This window comes from Cetorhinus maximus, chromosome 7 (assembly GCF_964194155.1).
Source record: "Cetorhinus maximus chromosome 7, sCetMax3.hap1.1, whole genome shotgun sequence".
NCBI classification, from domain to species: Eukaryota; Metazoa; Chordata; class Chondrichthyes; order Lamniformes; family Cetorhinidae; genus Cetorhinus; species Cetorhinus maximus.
In genome coordinates, this window is record NC_135885.1 from 124,053,625 (window position 1) to 124,076,187 (window position 22,563).

Consider the following 22,563-nt stretch of genomic DNA (forward strand, 5'->3'; position numbering starts at 1 on the left):
GCCATACCCTAGCTGCACGGGTGAGATCATTAATCCTTTATCAGCATTGGGTGGCCAATCACGTCTGTGCAGCATTGACACTGACCACCGCCGACACCACCTGCCATGCTGGATTTGTGATGCCACTGCCTGTTCTGTGGCCAGAGCAGGGGTAGAGGACATTGCGGAGGGCCTCCATGGCGTCCAAATGGCATTCCAGTGACATGCCATTAAACCTTGGGCTGCAGTCTTTTTGCCTTTCGTGGACCTCTTCCCGGCTGTAGTCGTGGGCTGGAAGAACTGAGATGTGTGCATGTGGCTGGACATTAAGTATGGCACCCGGCATGATGAAGTGGCAAAGTGATGGTGTGGTGTGCAAATGGGAGCCCGCCCACCATGGAAACGGCATGTTTCCTGGGAATGCATAAATAATGTGGCGGGTTTGGGATGATACGGTGTGGCAAGCCGCCATCGCGGCCGGTGGGTTTAATATCATTTTACCAGCCTGTTACCGCACTTAGTGCAAATCTGGGACAATTCCGTCCCATGTGTTTAAGCCCCTTTCCAAATCTTGTGAACATGATCTAGGTTGGCACTCTAGTGCAGATCTGAAGGAACACCTTTACTGTCAGAACAACAATCCTTTTCAATACCCTTTTGGGTGGGATGTTGAACCAAATCCCTTCCTGCTCTCTCATGTGGGCGTAAACGTTCTCATGACACTGTTCAAGGAAGAACTTAGAATTTTCCCAGGTATTCTAGCCATTATTTATCCTTCAACTGACCTCACAAAAAGAAACCTCTTGATTTGATTCTTGTTGAATAGAGCTTCCTGTGTGTAAATTGGCCAAGGCCATTTTCTTACATTTCATGAAAAGTACTTAATTTGCTGTGAAGTGTTTTGAGATGTCTAGAGGTTGTGAAGGGTACTATATATAAATAAAAAAAATAAATACGGATACATACAAGTTCTTTCTTTTACTCAATATTGCCCTTATAGTTTCTGTCCACAGTTAATTTTGTCTTGTGGTTGCAGCTAAACTTCACAAACTGAAATAAAAGATATCTTGACTTATTGCAGTTACAAAAGAGAATTTATTTATTCCGTTAAAATATTGAGTCTACATATATGCCAGATGTCTTATTTAGAATATTATCATGCACTTGTCTATGTGGGATGGAGGGCTTGCCTCATGTATTGGAAACACATGCCAGTAAGCAGGTGTGAACATGTTGTACTGTGGGTGTATCTACACTACATGGACTGCAGCAGTTTAATCATAGACATCTGCAGCATAGAAGGAGGCCATTTGGCCTATCGTGTCCGCACCAGTCAACAAAGATCTGACTACACTAATCCTATTTTCCAGCACTTGGCCCTTAGCCCAGGAACCTATGGCAACGCAAGTGAATATCTAAATACTTCTTAAATGTTACGAGAGTTTCTGACTCAATCACCCTTTCAGGCAGTGAGTTCCAGACTCCCATCACCTTCTCAAGGGTAATTAGGGATGGGCAATAAATGCTGGCCCAGCCAGCGATGCCCACATCCCATGATGAATTTAAAATAAATCAGATGTAAGCAGACAGTTGCAACATAAAGGGATGGATTTTATGAGGCGCTTTGGACCCTGCTGCCCTGGCAAAGAGCTGCCCACGATTGCAAGGTTGCCCTTGCAGCAATGTAATGCTGGGAGCAATGTTAATTGCTTTAAGGTTAGATGTCCACCCATTTCTCAGGAGGAAGTCCCACCTCAGAGAGCTGCCAGCCGTGGCTCTGTACTCCAAGTAGTGCTACCGAGAGCCACAGATGGGACTATAGGCAATCGTCAATGATGAGGAGCCTGGAGCAACAGATAAGTCCAGGGATAGATGTCATGGCGAGAGGGTTGAGTTGGGTCAAGGGTGTTGGGTTCAAGATGTCGGGGGGGTAGATTAAAGGAGGGATTGCCCTTGGTGTTGAGGGGAGGGTGCGGTGATGCCTCCAGTGGGCCTAAGAGGTCCTTGCCCGAGAGCAGCCTGTGCAGCTAAATGACGTGGGCCAACCAATGCCCTGGGTAAAGTACTGACAGGGTCAGGATGAGGCCCTTAAGCGGGCATTAATTGGCCACTTAAGGGCCTCACTAGGCTTAAGGGAAGGCAGGTCATTTGATGCCTCCCCCATGTCCTCCCGTAAAACATCCAGACAGGTCAGGAGCAAGCAGGTAGGTGGTGGGAAGGCCACCCCCTGGACTTTACATGCCTCCCCCTAGCAACCCCCCTTACCCCTGCCCTGACCTTTAGAACCACCGGCGGGGGGAGAGGAAAATCCAGCTCAAGATTTTTTAGAAACAGGAAAAGATTATCATATCCAACAAGCCTTTGATGCTTATACAGAGAACAGCCTCACATGCTCAGCTTTTCACCAAATCCTCAATTCTTCCTTCCATATAAGTGCTATGCTCCTCAATGGTCTTCTTTGTTACTTTGTTCCATAACTTAATGAAACATTTTCACCCGAGTCCCTAATACGTAGCTCGTGTTTCTTGCTAATTTGGCCATTTGCCATTAGGTGAGGTCAGGCGAATTTTTGTACTTGAGAAAAATCATTATTCTTTATTTCCTTTTTTTCAGGTATTTGTTCAAAGTCTCTCTATTAGTTTGAGTATATTTTTAAAGTCATTTGTTTTCATTAAAAAAAACATAATTTAAAACCTCTTTCTGTAACTCTACATTTTTCTGAATATTAATCAGACAATGAAAGGGGATTTTGCGGTGACACGTCACTGAAGTATTTTTGGATCATGTCTTCCACATCTTGTCAAAATATTCCTTTATCACTTTTTTTTATTACGACAAGTACAAGTACATTTATGCCTCTGTTCACATTTCTATTCTGTTAAAGCTGACAAAACATCTGAAACAGTGCTAGGAGGAATAAAAACTCGCTGAAGTACATCTGCTACAGATTGTAACTATGTGGTGGAACTTCAAATTTTCTCATTTGGAGTAAAATAGTAGAGTCCTTCACAAAGTCACACCACTAGGGTGTGACATAAAATACTTCATATTTATAAGTGATCCTTACAGACAGAGAGAGCACAACAACAACTGGAATACAGTGAGAAGAGACTTGACTGTGACAGGTCTCTGGGGTATTTTTGGATCATTTCTAACGCGCCTTGTCAAACGATTCCTGCTTTGTTTCACGTGGGATCATCATGTTGCATTGAACACGATTAACTGTCACAGTACAAGAAAGATAGTTTTTGTTACAATGGCATTGTCATGAAGTTGTCACTAACTGTGGTAAATAAAAAAGTGCTTCAATAAAGAAATGAAAACAGAAAGTACTGGAAATACTCAGGAGGTCTGGCAGCTTCTGTGGAGAGAGAAACAAGGTTAAGCTTTCAAGTCGAATATGACTCTTCTTCATAGATGCTGCCATACCAGCTGATATTTCCAGCAATTTCTGTTTTTATTTCAGATTTCCAGCATCCACAGTATTTTGTTTTTATATTAATCTCAATAAAGGATCTGGTTAACCTTTAATTGATTCTACTGTGCCATAGCCTGTTATATAGAGAGGATCTCATATACTGTTACTTCAGACACTTCCATCTTCCACTGCATTGCATTGAGGGTGAAGATGAAAAAGAGCTGTGATCAATAGCAGTCCTCACATATGTCTTCATAATGATGACATGTAACACCCGACAGAGCGACCAGTACAGTATATTCTCTATATCAATACTACTGCAGAAGACATCTGTTCACATTTCTATTCTGTTAAAGCTGACAAACACCTGAAACTGTGCTAGGAAAAATAAAAAACTTGCTGAAGTAGAGTCTGTTAAATAACATAAGTATACGGTGAAACTTTCTAATTTAGAGTAAAATAGTAAAGAAGAACAAAGAACAAAGAAAAGTATAGCACAGGAACAGGCCCTTCGGCCCTCCAAGCCTGCACCGATCATATTGCCTGTCAAACTAAAACATTTTGCATTTCCGGGGTCCGTATCCCTCTATTCCCATCCTATTCATGTATTTGTCAAGCTGCCTCTTAAGCACCACTATCGTACCTGCTTCCACCACCTCCTCTGGCAGCGAATTCCAGACACTCACTACCCTCTGCTTAAAAAACTTGCCCCGCACATCTCCTCTAGAGTTTTCTCCTCTCACTTTAAATCTATGTCCTTTAGTAATTGACTCTTCCACCCTGGGAAAAAGCTTCTGACTATCTACTCTGTCCATGCCACTCATAATTTTGTAAGCTTCTATCAAGTCGCCCCTCAATCTCCGTCGCTCTAGTGAGAACAATCCGAGTTTCGCCAACCTCTCCTCATAGCTAATAACCTCCAGACCAGGCAGCATCCTAGTAAACCTCCTCTGCATCTTCTCCAACACCTCCATATCCTTCTGGTAATGTGGCGACCAGAATTGCACACAATATTCCAAGTGTGGCCTAACCAAGGTTCTATACAGCTGCAGCATGACTTCCCAGCTTTTATACTCAATACCCCTGCCGATGAAGGCAAGCATGCCATATGCCTTCCTGACTACATTATCCATCTGCGTTGCCACTTTCAGTGACCTGTGGACCTGTACACCCAGATCCCTCTGCCCGTCGATGCACTTAAGGGTTCTGCCACTTACTGTATAATTCCTACCTGTATTAGACCTTCCAAAATGCATTACCTCGCGTTTGTCCGGATTAAACTCCATCTGCCATTTCTCCACCCAAGTCTTCAACCGATCTATATCCCATTGTATCCTTTGACAATCCTCTTCACTATCTGCAACTCCTCCAACCTTAGTGTCGTCTGCAAACTTACTAATTAACCCAGTTACATTTTCCTCCAAATCATTTACGTATACTACAACAGCAAAAGTCCCAGCACTGATCCCTGCGGAACACCACTAGTCACAGCTCTCCATTCAGAAAAGCACCCTTCCACTGCTACCCTCTGTCTTCTATGACCAAGCCAATTCTGTATCCATCTTGTCAGCTCACCTCTGATCCTGTGTGACTTTACCTTCTGTACCAGTCTGCCATGAGGGACCTTGTCAAAGGCCTTACTGAAATCCATGTAGATAACATCCATTGCCCTTCCATCGTCGATCATCTTTGTCACTTCCTCGAAAAACTCGATCAAGTTAGTGAGACACGACCTCCCCTTCACAAAACCATGCTGCCTCTCACAAATACGCCCATTTGCTTCCAAATGGTAGTAAATCCTGTCACGAAGAATCTTCTCCAATAATTTCCCTACCACTGACGTAAGGTTCACCGGCCTGTAATTTCCTGGATTATCCCTGCTATCCTTCTTAAACAATGGAACAACATTGGCCATTCTCCAGTCCTCTGAGACCTCACCCGTAGCCAGTGAGGATACGAAGATTTCTGTCAAGGCCCCAGCAATCTCCTCCCTTGTACTACCTCAGTACTCTGGGGTAGACCCCATCTGGCCCTGGGGACTTATCCACCTTAATATTCTTCAGGACGCCTAACACCTCTTTTTTGATCACAACATGATCCAGGCTATCTACACACTCTTCCCTAGACAAATCGACCGCTAAGTCCTTCTCTTTGGTGAATACTGATGAGAAGTACTCATTTAGTATCTCTTCCATTTCTTCTGGCTCCACACACAGATTCCCTCCTCTGTCCCTGAGCGGGCCTACCCTTTCCCTGGCTACCCTCTTGCTTTTTACATATGTATAGAAGGCCTTGGGATTTTCCTTAATCCTGGTTTTCAATGACTTTTCATGACCCCTTTTAGCCCTCCTGACTCCTTGCTTAAGTTTCTTCCTACTTTCTTTATGTTCTCCATAAGCTTCATCTGTTCCCAGCCTTCTAGCCCTTACGAATGCTTCCCTTTTCTTTTTGACTAATCTCACAATATCCTTCATTATCCAAGGTTCTTGAAACTTGACATACTTATCCTTCATCCTAGCAGGAACATGCCAGTCCTCAATTCTTATCAACTGACATTTGAAAGCCCCCCACAAGTCAGTTGTTGATTTGCCCTTAAACATCCGCCTCCAGTCTAGATTGCTCAGTTCCTGCCTAATACTGTTATAATTAGCCTTCCCCAATTAAGCACCTTAACCCGAGGACTCCTGTTATCCTTATCCACCAGTACCTTGAAACTTACTGAATTATGGTCACTTTTCCCAAAATGCTCCCCTACTGAAACTTCGACCACCTGGCCGGTTTCATTCCCTAATACCAGGTCCAGTAATGCCCCTTCCCTAGTTGGACTATCTACATATTGTCTCAGGAAGCCCTCCTGGGTGCACCTTACAAATTCTGCACCATCAAAACCCCTAGCACTAAGTGATCACCAGTCAATATAGGGAAAGTTAAAATCACCCAGCACATCAACCCATTTGCTTTTACATCTTTCCAAAATATGAATCCCTCATAAATTAACATTTGGGTGTGGTGTGAAACATTTCACATTATAATAGTGATCCTCACTAACCTAATCACCTTTTAGATGAAGTAACAGAGAAGGTTGTTGAAGGAAACACAATGAATATTCTCTATATGGATGTGAAGATAGTGTTTGACAAGGTACCACATAAAAGGCTTGTTCACAAAATTGAGGCTCATGGAGTAGGATGGTCAGGGTTACCTTGGGTATAAACTTGGTTTAAAGGCAAAAAACAGCGAGACGTGGTCAGATAGTAGATAGTGGTATTCCGCAAGGGTCAGGCTAAGGTCATTGCATTTTTGATATATAAAAATATATATATATATATAAATAAATTACTTGGATGTTTGAATACAGAGTAAAAATTCAAAACTTGCCAATGATACCAAACTTGCAAGTATAACAGACAGAAAGAATGATACTAATCGACTGCAACATAACATAGGCTAGCAGATGGGACAGACAAGTGCAGATGGAATTTAATACAGAAAAGTGTGAGGTGATTTTTGGCAGAAAGGATAGGGAGAGGCAATAAAGGCTTAATGACCAAATTCTAAAGAGTGTCCAGAGATAGAGGGACCTGGGGCTTCATGTGTATAGATCTTTGAAGGTGGCAGCACATATTGCAAGAGTAATTAGCAAAGCATATGGGATCTTGAACTTTATAAATAGAAGTATTGAATACAAAAGCTGGGAAGTTATCCTGAGCGTTTAAAAAGTTCTAGTTAGGCCCCAGTAGAATATCACATTCAGTTCTGGTCACCACACTTTAGGAACGATATGACAGTCCTTGAGAGAGTACCGAGAAGATTTACCAGAATAACTCCAGGAATGAGGGAATTTAACTACAACATTAGGTTGGAGAAGCTAGGGTTTTCCTTCCTGGAGCAAACAAATTTGAGAGCCAGCGTAATACTCTGGGAACCCAGGTTCGAATCCCACAATGGCAGATGGTGGAATTTGAATTCAATAAAAATCTGGAATTAAAAGTTTAATGATGACCATGAAAGCATTGACGATTATTGTAAAAACCCATCTGGTTCACTAATGCCCTGTAGGGAAGGAAATCTGTCACCCTTCCCTGGTCTGGCCTACATGTGGCTCCAGACCAAAGCAATGTAGTTAACTATTAAATGCCCTCTGAAATGGCCTAGCAAGCCACTCAGTTATATCAAACTGCTACAAAGTCACAAAAAAGGAAAGAAACCAGACGGGCCACTCGGCATCAACGTAGGCACTGGAAAGGACAACGGCAAACGCAGCCCTGTCAACCCTGCAAAGTCCTCCTAACTAACATCTGGGGGCTTGTGCCAAAATTGGGAGTGCTGTCTCACAGGCTAGTCAAGCAACAGCCTGACATACCTTACTGATAATGTCCCAGACATCACCATCACCATCCCTGGGTATGTCCTAATCCACTGGCAGGACAGACCCAGCAGAGCTGGCACACAGTGGTATACAGTCGAGAGGGAGTTGCCCTAGGAGTCCTCAACATCGACTCTGGATCCCACGAAGCCTCATGACATCAGGTCAAACATGGGCAAGGAAACCTCCTGCTGATTACCATACTGCCCTCCCTCAGCTGATGAATCAGTGCTCCTCCATGTTGAACATCACTTGGAGGAAGCACTGAGGGTGGCAAGAGCACAGGATGTACTCTGGGTGGTGGGGGGGTGGCGCGGATTGGGGGGGGTGAGGGGGTGGTGCAGGGTGGGGGGGGTGGGGTGGCGCGGGGTGGGGGGTAGGGGGTGACACATGGTGGGTGGGGGCGCGGGGGGAGACTTCAGTGTACATCGCCAAGAGAGTGCCTCGGTAGTACCACTACTGACCAAGCTGTCTGAGTCCTAAATGACATAGCTGCTAGGTTGGCTCTGCGGCAGGTGGTGAGGGAACCAACAAGAGGGAAAAACATGCTTGACCTCATCCTCACCAACCTGCCTGCTGTAGATGCATCTGTCCATGACAGTATTGGTAGAAGTGACCACCGCTTGGTCATTGTGGAGATGAAGCCCCGCTTTCACATTGAGGAAACTCGCCGTTGTGTTGTGTGGCACTACACCATGTAAAATGGGATAGATTTTGAACAGAACTAGCAACTCAAGACTGAGCATCCATGAGGCACCGTGGGCCATCAGCAGCAGTAGAATTGTACTCAAAACACAATCTGTAACCTCATGGCCTGGCATATCCCCCACTTTACCATTACCATCAAGCCAGGGGATCAACCCTGGTTCAATGAAGAGTACAGGAGGACATGGAGTACAGGAGTACAGGAGCAGCACCCAGCATATCTAAAAATGAGGTGTAAACCTAATGAAGCTATAACACAGGACTACTTGCCAAACAGCATAAGCAGCAAGTGATAGACAGAAATAAGCGATCCCACAACCAACGGATCAGATCTAAGCTCTGAAGTCCTGCCACATCCAGTCGTGAATGGTGGTGGACAATTAAACAACTCACTGGAGGAGGAGGCTCCACAAATATCCCCATCCACAATGATGGAGGAGCCCAGCACATCAGTGCAAAAGATAAGGCTGAAACATTTGCCACAATCTTCAGCCAGAAGTGCCAAGTGGATGATCCATCTCGGCCTCCTCCGGAGGTCCCCAGCATCACAGATGCCAGTCTCCAGCCAATTCGGTTCACTCCACATGATATCAAGAAATGGCTGAAGGCACTGGATACTGCAAAGGCTATGGGCCCTGACAATATTCTGGCAATAGTACTGGAGATTTGTGCTCCAGAACTTGTTGCGCCTCTAGCCAAGCTGTTCCAGTACAGCTACAACACTGGCATCTACCCGGCATTGTGGAAAATTGCCCAGGTATGTCCTGTACACAAAAAGCAGGACAAATCCAACCCAACCAATTACTTCCCCATCAGTCTACTCTCGATCATCAGCAAAGAAATGGAAGGGGTCATCAACAGTGCTATCAAGTGGCACTCGCTTGGCAATAACCTGCTCACTGACACCCAGTTTGGGTTCCACCAGGGCCACTCAGCCCCTGACTTCATTACAACCTTGGCTCAAACATGGACAAAAAGCTGATCTCCTGAGGTGAGGTGAGAGCTACTGCCTTGACATCAAGGCCGCATTTGACCAAGTGTGGTATAAAGGAGCCCCAGAAAAGCTCAATGAGAATGAGAACCAGGGGGAAAAATCTCTGCTGGTTGGAGTCATATCTAGAACAAAGGAAGATGGTTGTGGTTGTTGGAGATCTGTCTTCTCAGCTCCAAGACATCGCTGCATGAGTTCCTCAGGGTAGTATCCTTCAGCTGCTTCATCAATGACCTTCCTTCCATCATAAGGTCAGAAGTGGGGATGTTCACTGATGATTGCACAATGTTCAGCACCATACAACTCCTCAGTTACTGAAGCAGCCCATGTCCAAATGCTGCAACACCTGGATAATAAGCATGGGCTGACAAGTGGCAAGTAACATTTGCGCCACACAAATGTCAGGCAATGACCATCTCCAAGAAAAGAGAATCCTACCGTCGCCCCTTGATGGTCAATGGCTTAACTGAATCTCCTATGTCAACATCCTGGAGGTTACCATTGACCAGAAACTCAACTGGACTAGCCATACAAATACTGTGCCACAAGAGCAGGTCAGAGGCTAGGAATCATGTGACAAGTAACTCACCTCCTAACTCCCCAAAGCTTGCCCACCATCGACAAGGCACAAGTCAGGATTGTGATGGAATACTTCCCACTTGCCTGGATGAGTGCAGCTCCTACAACACTCAAGAAGCTTGACACCATCCAGGACAAAGCAACTTGCTTGATTGGCAGCACATCCACAAACATTCATCCCCTCCACCAGCAATGCACAGTAGCAGCACTGTGTACCATCTACAAGATGCACTACCAAGGCTCCTTAGGCAGCACCTTTCAAACCTACAACTACTACCATCTGAAAGGACAAGGGCAGCAGATAGATGGTAACAGCATCACCTGGAAGTTCCTTTCCAAGTCACTCGCCATCCTGATTTGGAAATATATTGCCGTTCCTTCACTGTTGCTGGGTCAATATCCTGGAACTCCCTTCCTATCAGCACTGTGGGTTTACCTACACCACATGGACTGCAGCAGGTCAAGAAGGTAGCTCACCACCACCTTCTCAAGGGGCAACTGGGGCTGGGCAATAAACGCTGGCCCAGCCAGCGAAGCCCTAATCCCATTAATGAATAAAAAAAAGGTGAGATTTGATAGAGGTGTACAAGATTATGACAGGCTTAGATAAGATAGATAAGAAAAGCTGTTCCTATTAGCTTATTGCATAAGGACAAAGGGGCACAGGTTTAAGGCCTTGGGCAAGTTATATAAGAGGATGTGAGGAAGAACTTTATTGCACAGCGAGTGGGAATGACCTGACCTGCTGCTGATGAGGCTGGTGGAAGAGGAGACGATAAATGATTTCTAAAAGAAGTTGGATAGACATGAGGGAAATAAACTTGTTGGTTTATGGGGTTAGAGTGGAGGGTTGGGACTGACTGGATTTCTCTACAAAGAATCAGCATGAATTCAGTGGGTCAAATAGCCCCCTTCTGTGGTTTAAAGACTCCATGACTCACAGGAAGAACACAACAACAGGAGTAAAATGATCTATGGTGGAAAGAATGGCCAATATGCTGAGATAAATGAACAAGTCACTCGAAGATCATCAAGTTTTTCTCCATGACATGTAAACATTTGAGACTGGCAGATATTTTCTGGAAGAAAACAAATTTGGCACTTGTATTGAAAAATGCAAAGCACTGGCATATTAAAAATAAGTAAGTGTACTTTCAACAAGACACTCACACAGGCACACACACATGATTGCTATAAAACTATCTCTTCTTTGGCTCAGCTGTGAAATTTCAGTGTACCATTTCCATTCACTTTCATAATGTTAACACCCCCAACAAGAATAATCTTAATCCATGCAGGACGTGTTCTGACAACCTAATTATGCACATTTAAGAATTCAAACTAAAATAAAACAAGAACCAGGTGGGCTAGGAACTGACGCACTCAAAATGTATGTTAATTATCAATAAAACCCATAGCCTTTTCAGTCCAAAAATCCTCTCTTGCTCACACCAACGCACAAGTTTTGCTTTCAGATAGCCCACACGGAGATAACAATGAAACTCAGTTGTATCTTTTCTCTGACACTTTTTTTTTTCCTTTTGCAAGTTACTTTTGCATCAAATTGTGTATTACATTGGAATATAAATGTTAGTGATTTGTGTTGAACAAGTGAGGTGTAAATTTCACATGGAGCACGTTGACCTCAATCCCCACCACCCCCACCACCACCATTAAAGCATTCATTGATGCATTCCAGTGCTGCTATTAAGATTTTCTGGCAATGTAAAACCTGGCATAAACACAAGCTGCACTTGAAATAGGATTGACAAATCACAGTGTTCAGGCAAATAGCACTTGCGGTATTATACCAAAGAGAAAATCTACCCAATGCCTGCTTCATTTCTTTCAATAAATAAAATTGCTTGATCAGATTTTTTAATCTGCAATTGAGGGGGAAAAAGGACTTTTGTTGCCAAACTTCCACAGAAATGTTGGAACCAATGGAACACACAGCTTGTCATTATTCAAATACCATGGGTCAAATATTAATGGGAAGACTGAGGATGAGCAAAGTTGAGGACATGGAGGCCCTACCAAACTTAATGGCAGGGCTTCATTTACATCTTGTAGAGCTGCCTCCCTCCTTTCAAATGGACAGCCTGTTTGTTGGGCTGTGCAAACACCAGTGGCAGGAAGCTGCAGCCAGGTACCTTTGGGGATGGTTCCAAATGAGCATCAGCTCCAGGCTGTGACGGGGGCGATGCTGAGGAAGGGTCAGTGATCTGGAGGGCTGGCGGGAGGTTTGAGATCAGGAGGGCTGGGGAGAGGGGGAACTGATAATCGGGAGTTAGGGAAGCCAAAGGCTTCCTTGAAGGTGCTGAAGGGAGCACTAATGCCCCTCCTGGCCCACAAGGAATGCTTAAAAGAGTCACTTGCCTTGGGGAGCCAGAAACTCTTGCCTCAGATCAACTGTCAGGCATCCCAGAGCTCAAGCCTTTCCCTCACTCACTGTTAAATTCAATTCATGCAACTGATGATAACATCAAGCCCTGACTTTGGGATATTAGTTTGGCCTCCTTTTTGTGGGAGTCTTGCCCAGGACTTTATTTCTACACTTTAAAATTTATAGGAGCAGGTGTGGGATAGGGATGGAGTTGGGTTGCCTGACCCTGATATTTTAACTACATCAACCACAACCAGATGTGTGGAGAGAGTTAAATTTGAGACTCATACACATACATAAGATGTATCCAACTGCATATACATTCGGCACCTTTTCTAACTGGAGATAAACTACCATTGGGAAACCTCACACGTATAAAAAATGAAACAGTCCAAATGCAAAATGAACCATAAGTGTCCTAATTTGGTTGAATTTGAATAAATTTAAATGTTATAATCAGTTTAGAGCTGAACATTAGCTTTTCATTTTGTATCAGCCTGCAGTGTGGTGCAGAATTCATTGTAAAGGGTGATCATTATGGAACAAGGTGAAAATCTTTCACTATGCTCAAGACCACCAGTCCCACAATGCTTCCTAATTCATTAATAAATGATGAAGGGTGTTCGACCTGAAATGTTAACTGTTTATCTCCAAAGATGCTGCCTGACCTACTGAGTATTTCCCGCATTTTCTGTTTTTATTTCAAATTTCCAGCATCTGCAGCATTTTGCGTTTATTGCGGCTTCCCAATTCATAGCCATTTACAATATGGCAAAAATCCCCAAAACATACAGCTTCCTAGCTTCACATTTGTTTGTATTGCCTAATTTTGATACAGAAGCGTATTATATATTTATGTTATGCGCAACCCTAAATGCATTACAAAGGGTTCAGTTCTTGACTGCATGCTAATTTACACCAAGAATCTAAAAATGCCATGTATAAAAAATACATGCATCACTTACAGAGACTAAATTTGATTAATTTTAAAATGTTTGCCTGCAATCTAGTCTGAAGCTTTAAAACAATTCAAGTAACAATTGACAAGGGAAACATAATAGAAGCTGATGTCCAATTCCACGCTCCAAGTGGGGAGCTGTGCTTGCAGCGAGCACACCATGGGAAATGTAGCTCTCAAGCTGTGATTTTTCCATTTAGTAATTTTAATGGATGAACTATTCTATGCTGCCCAGAATGTGATCCTGCAAACACATCTCCCTGCTGGGAACAAAAGTGTAGCCTTCGGTTTACTGAACAAAATAAACTATTGTGATGTTGGACATCTAACTTGAGCCCATCAGGTCAACTGGTCACACATCGGTATCTGTGAAGTGTGACATGCAGATGACAAACTGGATTTTGCTGTTTGTATGCCTGGGCCCAATAGGGGCGCAGCACATACTGGAACATTGGATAGGGATGGTCATATTGCTGTGAAAGATCATAATCCTATCTATTTAAAGAGTAGGAAATTGGACAGACATCCTATGGGCCTGTGATCCTGTCTACCTGAATTTCTTTCCTATTCAGGCAATATTGGTGTTTATCTGTTTATTAAATGATGGAAAGGGATTGCTTGTGTCTACTCCCTACCCCCCACCCACCATTATGAACATCTAAAAGGCAAAGCACAGCAAATACATTACTCTTTTCACATCTACGTAATTGGTGAAAACTGTGACTAAAAAGGTGACATCATAATAAGCAGCTTGAAGATAAGCAGTAAAGGATAAATTTTTACCTTTAGTGCTTCCCAGTGCAAAGCTTTATGTTTTCATAGAGCTCACCAAGGGAATTATGAACGCACAACAAGCAGTTTTCTATCCATTAAGCAGTTTAGCCCTAAACTACTTGCCTGGCCATGATTTTCAGCCGATTAAAAGTAAATGGTTTAGAAAGTCCTAGGATCACACTTGAATGCCCAATCTTTGCTCCCAGCGTGCAAAGACCTGAACTGGGAAAGTCAATGATGAAAATTCACCCTTAAATAATTGAAATGAAGGATATTGGAGCTTATAGGTTTGTCAGAGTGCCTGTTCTGATGCTAAGGGCATATTCAAACTGCTGCTTGATGTCTAAGTGCTCTGTTCATACTTGCTTGCTGAAACTTCAGTTATGCTGTTAAGGAGAGATTCCTGTTGCCTATTTGCTTGTAAGCATGTAATCCCTCTCCAGGAAGTGACATTTTAAATGTTTAGACAGTGAACTTGCAGCATCCACATTGTCCAAACTTTAAAATTAACGGCTTAATCGGTCCAGAAGATTCAAGCGATACCATTGCACATTTTACACCCAACTTGACAGTAAACATAGAAATATAGGAATATAGGAACAGGAGTGGACCATTTTGCCCCTCAACCTCCTTCTGCCATTCAATGAGATGATAACTGATCTATGACTTAATCCTTTACCCCACGTCCCTTAATACTTCAGGTTATAAAACCTATGGCAGGAATTTTCCAGCCCCACCATGGCGAGTTCCCTGGCAACGGGGCCAGTGAGCCATTGAAATCTCCATTCACATTGGCAGGAGCGGAAGATCCCAGCATCGTGAGGGACTGGAAAATCCCAGCCTCTCAGTCTGAGATTTAAAATGAACAATTATTTTAATTTTAACTGTAATTTGTGAAAGAGAGTTTTAAGCTTCTACCACCTTTTGGGCTGGGATTTTATGTTCACGTCAAGACCCCCCACACGCCAGCGTAAAAGTCAGGGACAAACCTAAGCCCACTGGGTTGGTTTGCCTGGCAGCCATTTAACAGCTGTCAGACCGTTAATTGGCTTGATGCAGGCCTTTCACCCTCATCTGAAGAGGAAGCCCTGCTTCCGAGAGCCGTCGGCCAATCAAATGTTCAGCTGCTGTCCGGACCCAGCAGCATCACCGGGACCAGTGGCCACTGCTAGCACTGCACCCAGTGCCCAATGGCGATCAGCAATGGAGCCAGACTTCACAGTAATTCCTGGGGGTTTTTGGCGGGGCCTGACAGTTTGGTCCCATCGAAGTGGGGGTGGGGTGGGTTAAGGTAGATGATGTGGTCTGGGGTGGACAGGGCAGAGGTGAAGAGGAAACACAAGGCTTGAAAGACCTGGGGTTGGCAGGGGAGGTGGGGGGGCTCCACTGGGTACACCCCCCTCTGCCAGGCCACTGTCCCGAGCAGTGAAAGTGCCGACTGTGCTCATGGTAAGGCCTCTCCCATCGTGGGTTAAATCCCTACAGCAGTAGGAGGAAGCTCTTAAGAGACCAATGGGTGGGCGGGTCTTCTGACCCCTCGCCCACGGCTGGTAAATTTGCAGCATGGGGCAGCCAGGAAGGTGCCAGAAATGGTGCAAATGGCATGGCATCCAACTTCATGCCCCGCCCCCACTGCCTCCCATCTGCTAATCCGGCCTTTATGTGTGATAGTGTTTCCTAACTTTACCACTGAAAGGTCTGGCTCTAATTTGTAGACTACTAATTTGTAGCCTTCGAGTCCCACAAGTAAAAATAGTTTCTCTCTATATATCCTATCTGTTCCCCATAACATCCTGATAACTTTGATCACATTACCCCTTATCCTTCCAAATTCCAGGCAATACCAACCTTAATTTGTGTAATCTCCCCCTTGGAGTCCAGATATCATTCTGGCAAATTTATGCTTTTTTAAAAAAAAATGCAGGTTTCCAGAGCATATTGGTTATCACATTTGGGCGGAAACAATTTTTTGGCCAGGACGTAGAAAGCCTGACAAGGGAGGAGGCAGTTCTGGATCTAATATTCGGAAATAAGCCTGGGCAGGTGGAAGGCGTATCAGTAGGCTAATTTTATGAAGATGAAATACGATTTGGCCCAAGTGGACTGGGAGCAGCTACTTGCAGATAAAACTGTGTCAGAGCATTCAAGGAGGAAATAGTGAGAGTACAGGGCAAATATGTTCCCATAAAGACAAAGTGATGGACCAAGTCCGAAGAACCCTGGATATCAAGGGGGGTTATGCTGGAACTGTATGAAATGCTGGTTAGGCCACAACTGGAGTGCTGTATGCAGTTCTGGTCACCACATTATAGGAAGGATGTGGTTGCACTGGAGAGATGCAGAGGAGATTTACCAGGATGTTGCTTGGGCTGGAGGGCCTGAGCTATGAGGAAAGATTGGATAGGCTGGGGTTGTTTTCCTTGGAGCAGCAAAGGTTGAGAGGAGACTTGATAGAGGTGTATAAGGTTGTGAGGGGCATAGATAGGGTGGATAGAAGGCACTTTTTCCATTAGTAGAAGGGTCAATAACCAGGGGGCATAGATTTAAGGTAAGAGGTAGAAGACTAAGAGGAGAGTTGAGGAGAAATTTTTCACCCAGATGGCGGTGGGAGCCTGGAACTCACTGCCTGAAAGGGTAGTTGAGTCAGAAACTCTCATAACATTTAAGAAGCATTTAGATATTCACTTGTGTTGCCATAGCCTCCAGGGCTATGGGCCAAGCGCTGGAGAATGGGATTAGTGTAGTCAGATCTTTGTTGACCAGCGTGCACACGATGGGCTAAATGGCCTCCTACTGTGCTGTAAACATCCAGGAATCCATGGCCAGGATTTTTTCCTCGTCGAGGGGGGCTTGACGGGGATGGGCGGGAGCGGTTGGGAAGCCGACCACTGCCCGCGATTGGGCTGTACGCGTTTTCACGCTGGCAGGCCAACTAAGGCCCGCCCAGCACGAAACACACCGGCCAGCGCTGCCTGCGTAGAGGGGGAGGAGGGCGTGTGCACAACTTCGCACATGCGCACAGGTGCGCACTGGGAAAGCTCCATGAGGCACAGAGCTGCCTCAGGGAGATGACGAGGTTAAGAATTAAAAATAAAGAATTTTAAAATTGTTAAAAAAAATGTCCCCTCATGTGGCATGAACAGGGACATGTTCTTAATGAAATGTTAAAATTTTTAATTGCTGTTGGAAACCTCATCCTGCCCTTGGATGAGGTTTCCTAAAAGGTGCAGGGCCGCTTGGTCTTTTTGCCTGCCCGCCAGCCGTATGGTTGGACAAGCAGCAAAAAAAAACATTTAATTGGGAGTTTACTGGCCTTAATAGGCTTTTTAATTGTCGGCAGGCGTGCTGCCGATTCCTGGGCCCGCCCGCCGACCGAAATATCACGCGAGTGCGCAATGACATCGGGACGCTTGCCCAATATCATCACGCGTCATTTTACGCTTGAGTGGGTTGGGCGCACGCCCACCCACTCAGCGAAAAATTCTGCCCTATTGGCCCACCCAAGGCCTGTATATTCTTCTTGGCATTGAATGCCCAGAACTGAATATTGCCCTAGTTGTGTCTAAAATTGTGTAGTTCTAACATAACTTCTATCCCTTTCTATAATAATACTCCACATATAAAATTTAGCATTTCATTTTTGATTAATATCTGTACCTGCCCAAGACATTTTTATGATCTAATGATCTATGCACATGGACCCCCAAGTCTCTTCTCATTTTGCATCATTTAGAAGGTGCTCTGATTTATCTTTTTTTTGTTATTCCTATGAGAAAATTCATTGCTTTAGGTAGCAATGCACTGGAGTTACGTTCCATATGATGATAACATAAGTGGTGTGAGTCCACAACTCCAGTGTTTCTCTGTGTTGAGTCAGTTGACCACTTACTCCAGGATTGCACTTCATATGAGTGTCTGTATAGAAGCAGAAAACTGCTTGGCACAACCTCTTAATTTGCAATTCAAACACCGTCAGAAACATGATCCTGTTTATCATAACTTAAGTCTCTACTAAAAATTTTATTTTCGGGATGAAATCCGAAACATATTTTATGTTCCTTTAAATATACAGTAGTCGCAATATGTCAAAAATTGTGTTTTTTTTTCACAGATGCTACCGTGAAAATTTGATGGGCTTCAATTCTGAGAAAATGTTGACCTGGATCCTTCTTCTAAGTGCAGTCTTAGTTCTAATCAATTCCCAGAAGGCAGATCCTTCAGATAAGGAAGTGTGTGAAAGTCTTTGCTCCTGTGAGGAAAGAGACGGTTTGCTACACATAAACTGTCAAAACAAGGACATTACCGAAATAGCTCAAATAAAACCGCCTCAAACGTCTACCTACAATCTTAACCTACAAGAAAACTTTGTGACCGTATTACATCGCAACGGCTTTATCAACTTCAAGAATGCTCTGTCCCTACACCTGGGCAAAAATAATTTGCTAGACTTGGAAGCTGGAATTTTCACTGGCCTTAGTTCTCTGAAACGCTTGCATATAAATGGCAACTACTTGGAAGTGCTGCGAGAGGGCACGTTTCGAGGACTGGACAATTTGGAATTCCTTCAAGCAGACAATAATCTAATCCACGTTATTGAGCCTGGCGCGTTCAGCAAGCTTCACCGGTTAAAAGTGCTGATCCTGAATGACAATGTAATCCCTTTTCTCCCCACCAACATCTTCCGGTTTGTGCCCCTGACACATCTGGACCTTCGAGGAAATCTTTTAGATTCACTTCCTTATGTCGGTCTGCTGGAGCATATTGGTAGAATAATGGAGCTTCAGCTGGAGGATAACTTATGGAGATGCGATTGTGATTTATTACCACTCAGATCCTGGCTGGAAAACATGCCTCCCCAATCTAATATTGGTGATGTTGTCTGTGTACACCCGTTTAGACTGAAAGGTAAAGTTTTAACCAAAACACCCATTACTGAGATTTGCCCAACTGGATCTGGTACTGACTTTGAAGAACCCGTAAATTCAATTCATTTGGCGGCAACTCCAGTTGCTGATAATACTCATATCAACATTCACAGTGCAAATAAATCAGTTATTAAAGAACCTAAAAGGGATCCATATATTCCACAACCTGATGGACAGGATGATGGTAAAATTCCTATAACAGAGCCTAGAAAATATCCAGAATCACCCTGCACAACAACTTGTCATTGCAGCACACAACCAAATGTAGGACAAGTAATGAAATGTCAAGAAAGAAACATTAAGAGTTTATCAGACCTTGTGCCCAGCCCACCAAATCCAATAAAGCTTTATTTGACTGACAACATTATCCAAGCTGTGACAAAATATGACCTCCTAGATTATGGCACCCTGGATTTACTCCATTTAGGAAACAACAGAATAACAGTAATTGAGGATGGTGCTTTTGCAAACCTCACTAATCTCCACAAGATGTATTTGAATGGGAACAGTATTGTAAGATTAACAAAAGAAATGTTCATTGGGCTCCATTGCCTCCAATACTTGTATCTGGAACACAATATAATCAAAGAGATATTACCAGGGACGTTCAGCGTCCTACCACAGCTCAAGGTCTTATATTTGAACAATAACCTCCTTCATAGTTTGCCTCCACATATATTTTCTGGCATTCCACTCTTACGGTTAAATCTTAAACATAACCATTTTATGCATCTCCCTGTAAGCAATGTAATAGATCAACTTGAATTCCTAGTTCAAATTGATCTAGAAGACAACCCATGGGATTGCACTTGTGACTTGGTCAGCTTGAAGCAATGGATGGAAAAGCTCAACAAAAATGTAACTGTGAGTGAGATTATGTGTGAGTCCCCTGAGAAGTTTGCCAAGAAAGATTTGCAAATGCTAAACAATGAATTGATATGTCCTGGATTAATAAACAACCCGGTCGCACCGACACAGCCCAATAATATCAGCCCGGCCACAGCAGCCAGTAGTACAGCTTCCAGCCTCCTAAATTCTATCATGGACACAGTGCCACTTTCTGTTTTGATTCTTAGCATGTTGGTGGTATTCATATTGGTTGTATTCAGTGCAGCTGGAATAGTGGTCCTTGTTCTCCATCGTCGGAGGAGATCAAAGAAAAAACAAAAAACTACTCCAGTACAGGATTGCAGTCCATTGCACGTTCAATATAGCGTATATGGACATAAGAGGACACACCATACTGAAGAAAGACCAGATGGAAATATATATGAGCAGCACACAATTAATGCAATAGGTCCAGTGTGCAGAAGCCGTCCTTATAACATAAGAGATGTAGAGCTGGACAACGAAAGCAAAGATGGAAATGAACCAAAAATGATTTACAGGGGTCACATGATGAGAGAAAAGGATTCTTTGATCACAGGCTCCAAATTCAGTGTAATAGAGCAGGCCCCAGAGTTTATGCCCCTCCGGGATCCTGGTTCAATGTACAGGAATATCCTTGAGAAAGAAAGGGAGCTACAGCAAATTGGGATCGCTGAATACCTGAAGAAAAATATCCCACCGCTGCAATCAGAACTCGATGTTCGCTACCCATCTCGGCATGAAGAGCTGAAACTGATGGAAGCGATCATGTATTCAAGACCTAAAAAGGTTGTAGTGGAAGAGACAAAAAATGAGTATTTTGAGCTGAAAGCAAAGCTACAAACTGAGCCTGACTACCTAGAGGTACTGGAACAACAGACAGCATTAAACCAACCATGACTTCTGGAAGGACATTAACATTTTTATCTTGGCTGTGACATTGTGATAAATGAGCTCATTTGCTATACTGAGACATTAGTGCCTTTTCAGATGATCCTCTTTTTCTACATACACTACAGCAGTAATCCTTATTAAACTCAGGGATCGATAGACAAACCATTGGGAACAGCCATTGAGAATGCAGATACAGGTACAGTAACTGCCAACAGCATTTGTTTCACAGCATAGACTGTGCAGTAGTCAAGCACAAAGCTTTATAAAGCGTCAGGACGATCATTTTGTAGTCGTAAAGACAATCCTATTAATATAACCTAAAAATGTTGTCATGTGAGCCAATGGTGGTTAAAAGAGGGTACCTGAAGGTGTGATTACTGCTTGTATGCACATTTACTGGGAGCCTTATTTTCAAGGGTACTGGTTTGCAGTTTTCATGGAAAAATGGATGAAATCGTGGAACGTGATCCCCAAAACAACAGTAATAATTGCATGTAACTAAACAAATTCTGATTTATTTGGTCAATGTAAATGAGTGACCTTGCTTATTTTTACTTTAGTTAACGTGTATACTCTTACAATCTTCTGTTAAGATTTTGTTGTCTGATATGGGGGTATGTTACATGACTTCTGACAATCCAATCTTCTGATGCTGCTGGATTTTGTTTTACATTGTAGACTACAGTTTGTACTTGCAAATCTGCCAAGTCTGAAATAACTACTGTAAGAAGCAGACATAGAGGTGGCTGCGCACTGTATTTAGACTGTGTCATGTTCTCTTTGTGACGTTTCTCTTTTTGTGTCAGTTATGTCATTAGGCATTCCCAGTTCCTCTAATCCTGGGACTCCATTCACTGCTTTTTATTTTAAAGAGAAATTAAAACAAAAAAAATGTGCTTTTTATTTGTAAATTTTTAAATCACTCTAAGTTTTAATGCTGACACACGTAGGGTAAAAAAGCACACAAAGACCAAAATGCTGAAGGATACGATTTGTTTCAAATACAATATAGGACTCTGCAAGCTATTTTTTCAGTTACAAAAATGTAAGATTCCTGTAAACTATTTATTCTGTACAGTTTTGCAAATAAATCAGGGGTGCCTTTCTTGTAAAAAAATAATAAAGTATGCGCACTGAAATTTTAGTTGAAATAAAGTCAGGATAAAATAAGCTCTCCTTTCACCGTGTCTTTCCCTTCTGCCTTGCTCCTGGTATGGATCCAGTCATATTCCTGCTATTCATGTCTGTATAGACAAACCAGGAATTCCTTCAGCACCGCACCTGCTCAATGGATGCAACGTTGGTGAGGCAGGAACCATATTTACCTGCGCAAGCAGGATTTCCACTGCAATTCGGGCTCAGTTACATCAGCCAGAGCGTGAGGAGCTTGAAAGTGATGTCCAACATGTCTTTGGTCTACAGTCCCCACCATTTGCACTGACCAAACTTATCATAGATAAGCCACCCATATCAGGGCATTAATTTCAGTGCTTGCTCCACTGATTTCAGGCAAAGTTAGGTATTCAAGCAGCTTCAATCAGCTTTTTGCATTGTAATCAATTACGGGAGCAGACAGATTCCATCAGCATAGTTTTTAGCAGCGTCAACAACCAGAAGATGTTGGTGGGGAGAAAAGGGATTGAAGCTGAGTAGGAGTCAACTTTACCCATCCACCGTATACAATGGCCAAATCACATTATACAAACACATCTGCTATATGA

General features: G+C 43.4%; 1 protein-coding gene across 2 annotated transcripts in view; it reads left to right on the forward strand.

The window, feature by feature from the left end:
• slitrk6 (SLIT and NTRK-like family, member 6) overlaps positions 1–22,012 on the forward strand; it is a 38,816-nt gene extending 16,804 nt beyond the window's left edge. For both annotated transcript variants that reach the window (XM_078545933.1, XM_078545934.1), the window contains exon 2: positions 18,268–22,012. In XM_078545933.1, coding sequence (XP_078402059.1) covers positions 18,268–20,848 — 2,581 coding nt within the window. In that variant the 3' untranslated portion in view covers positions 20,849–22,012. The remainder of the gene's footprint in view (positions 1–18,267) is intronic.
• Positions 22,013–22,563: the final 551 nt, after the last annotated feature.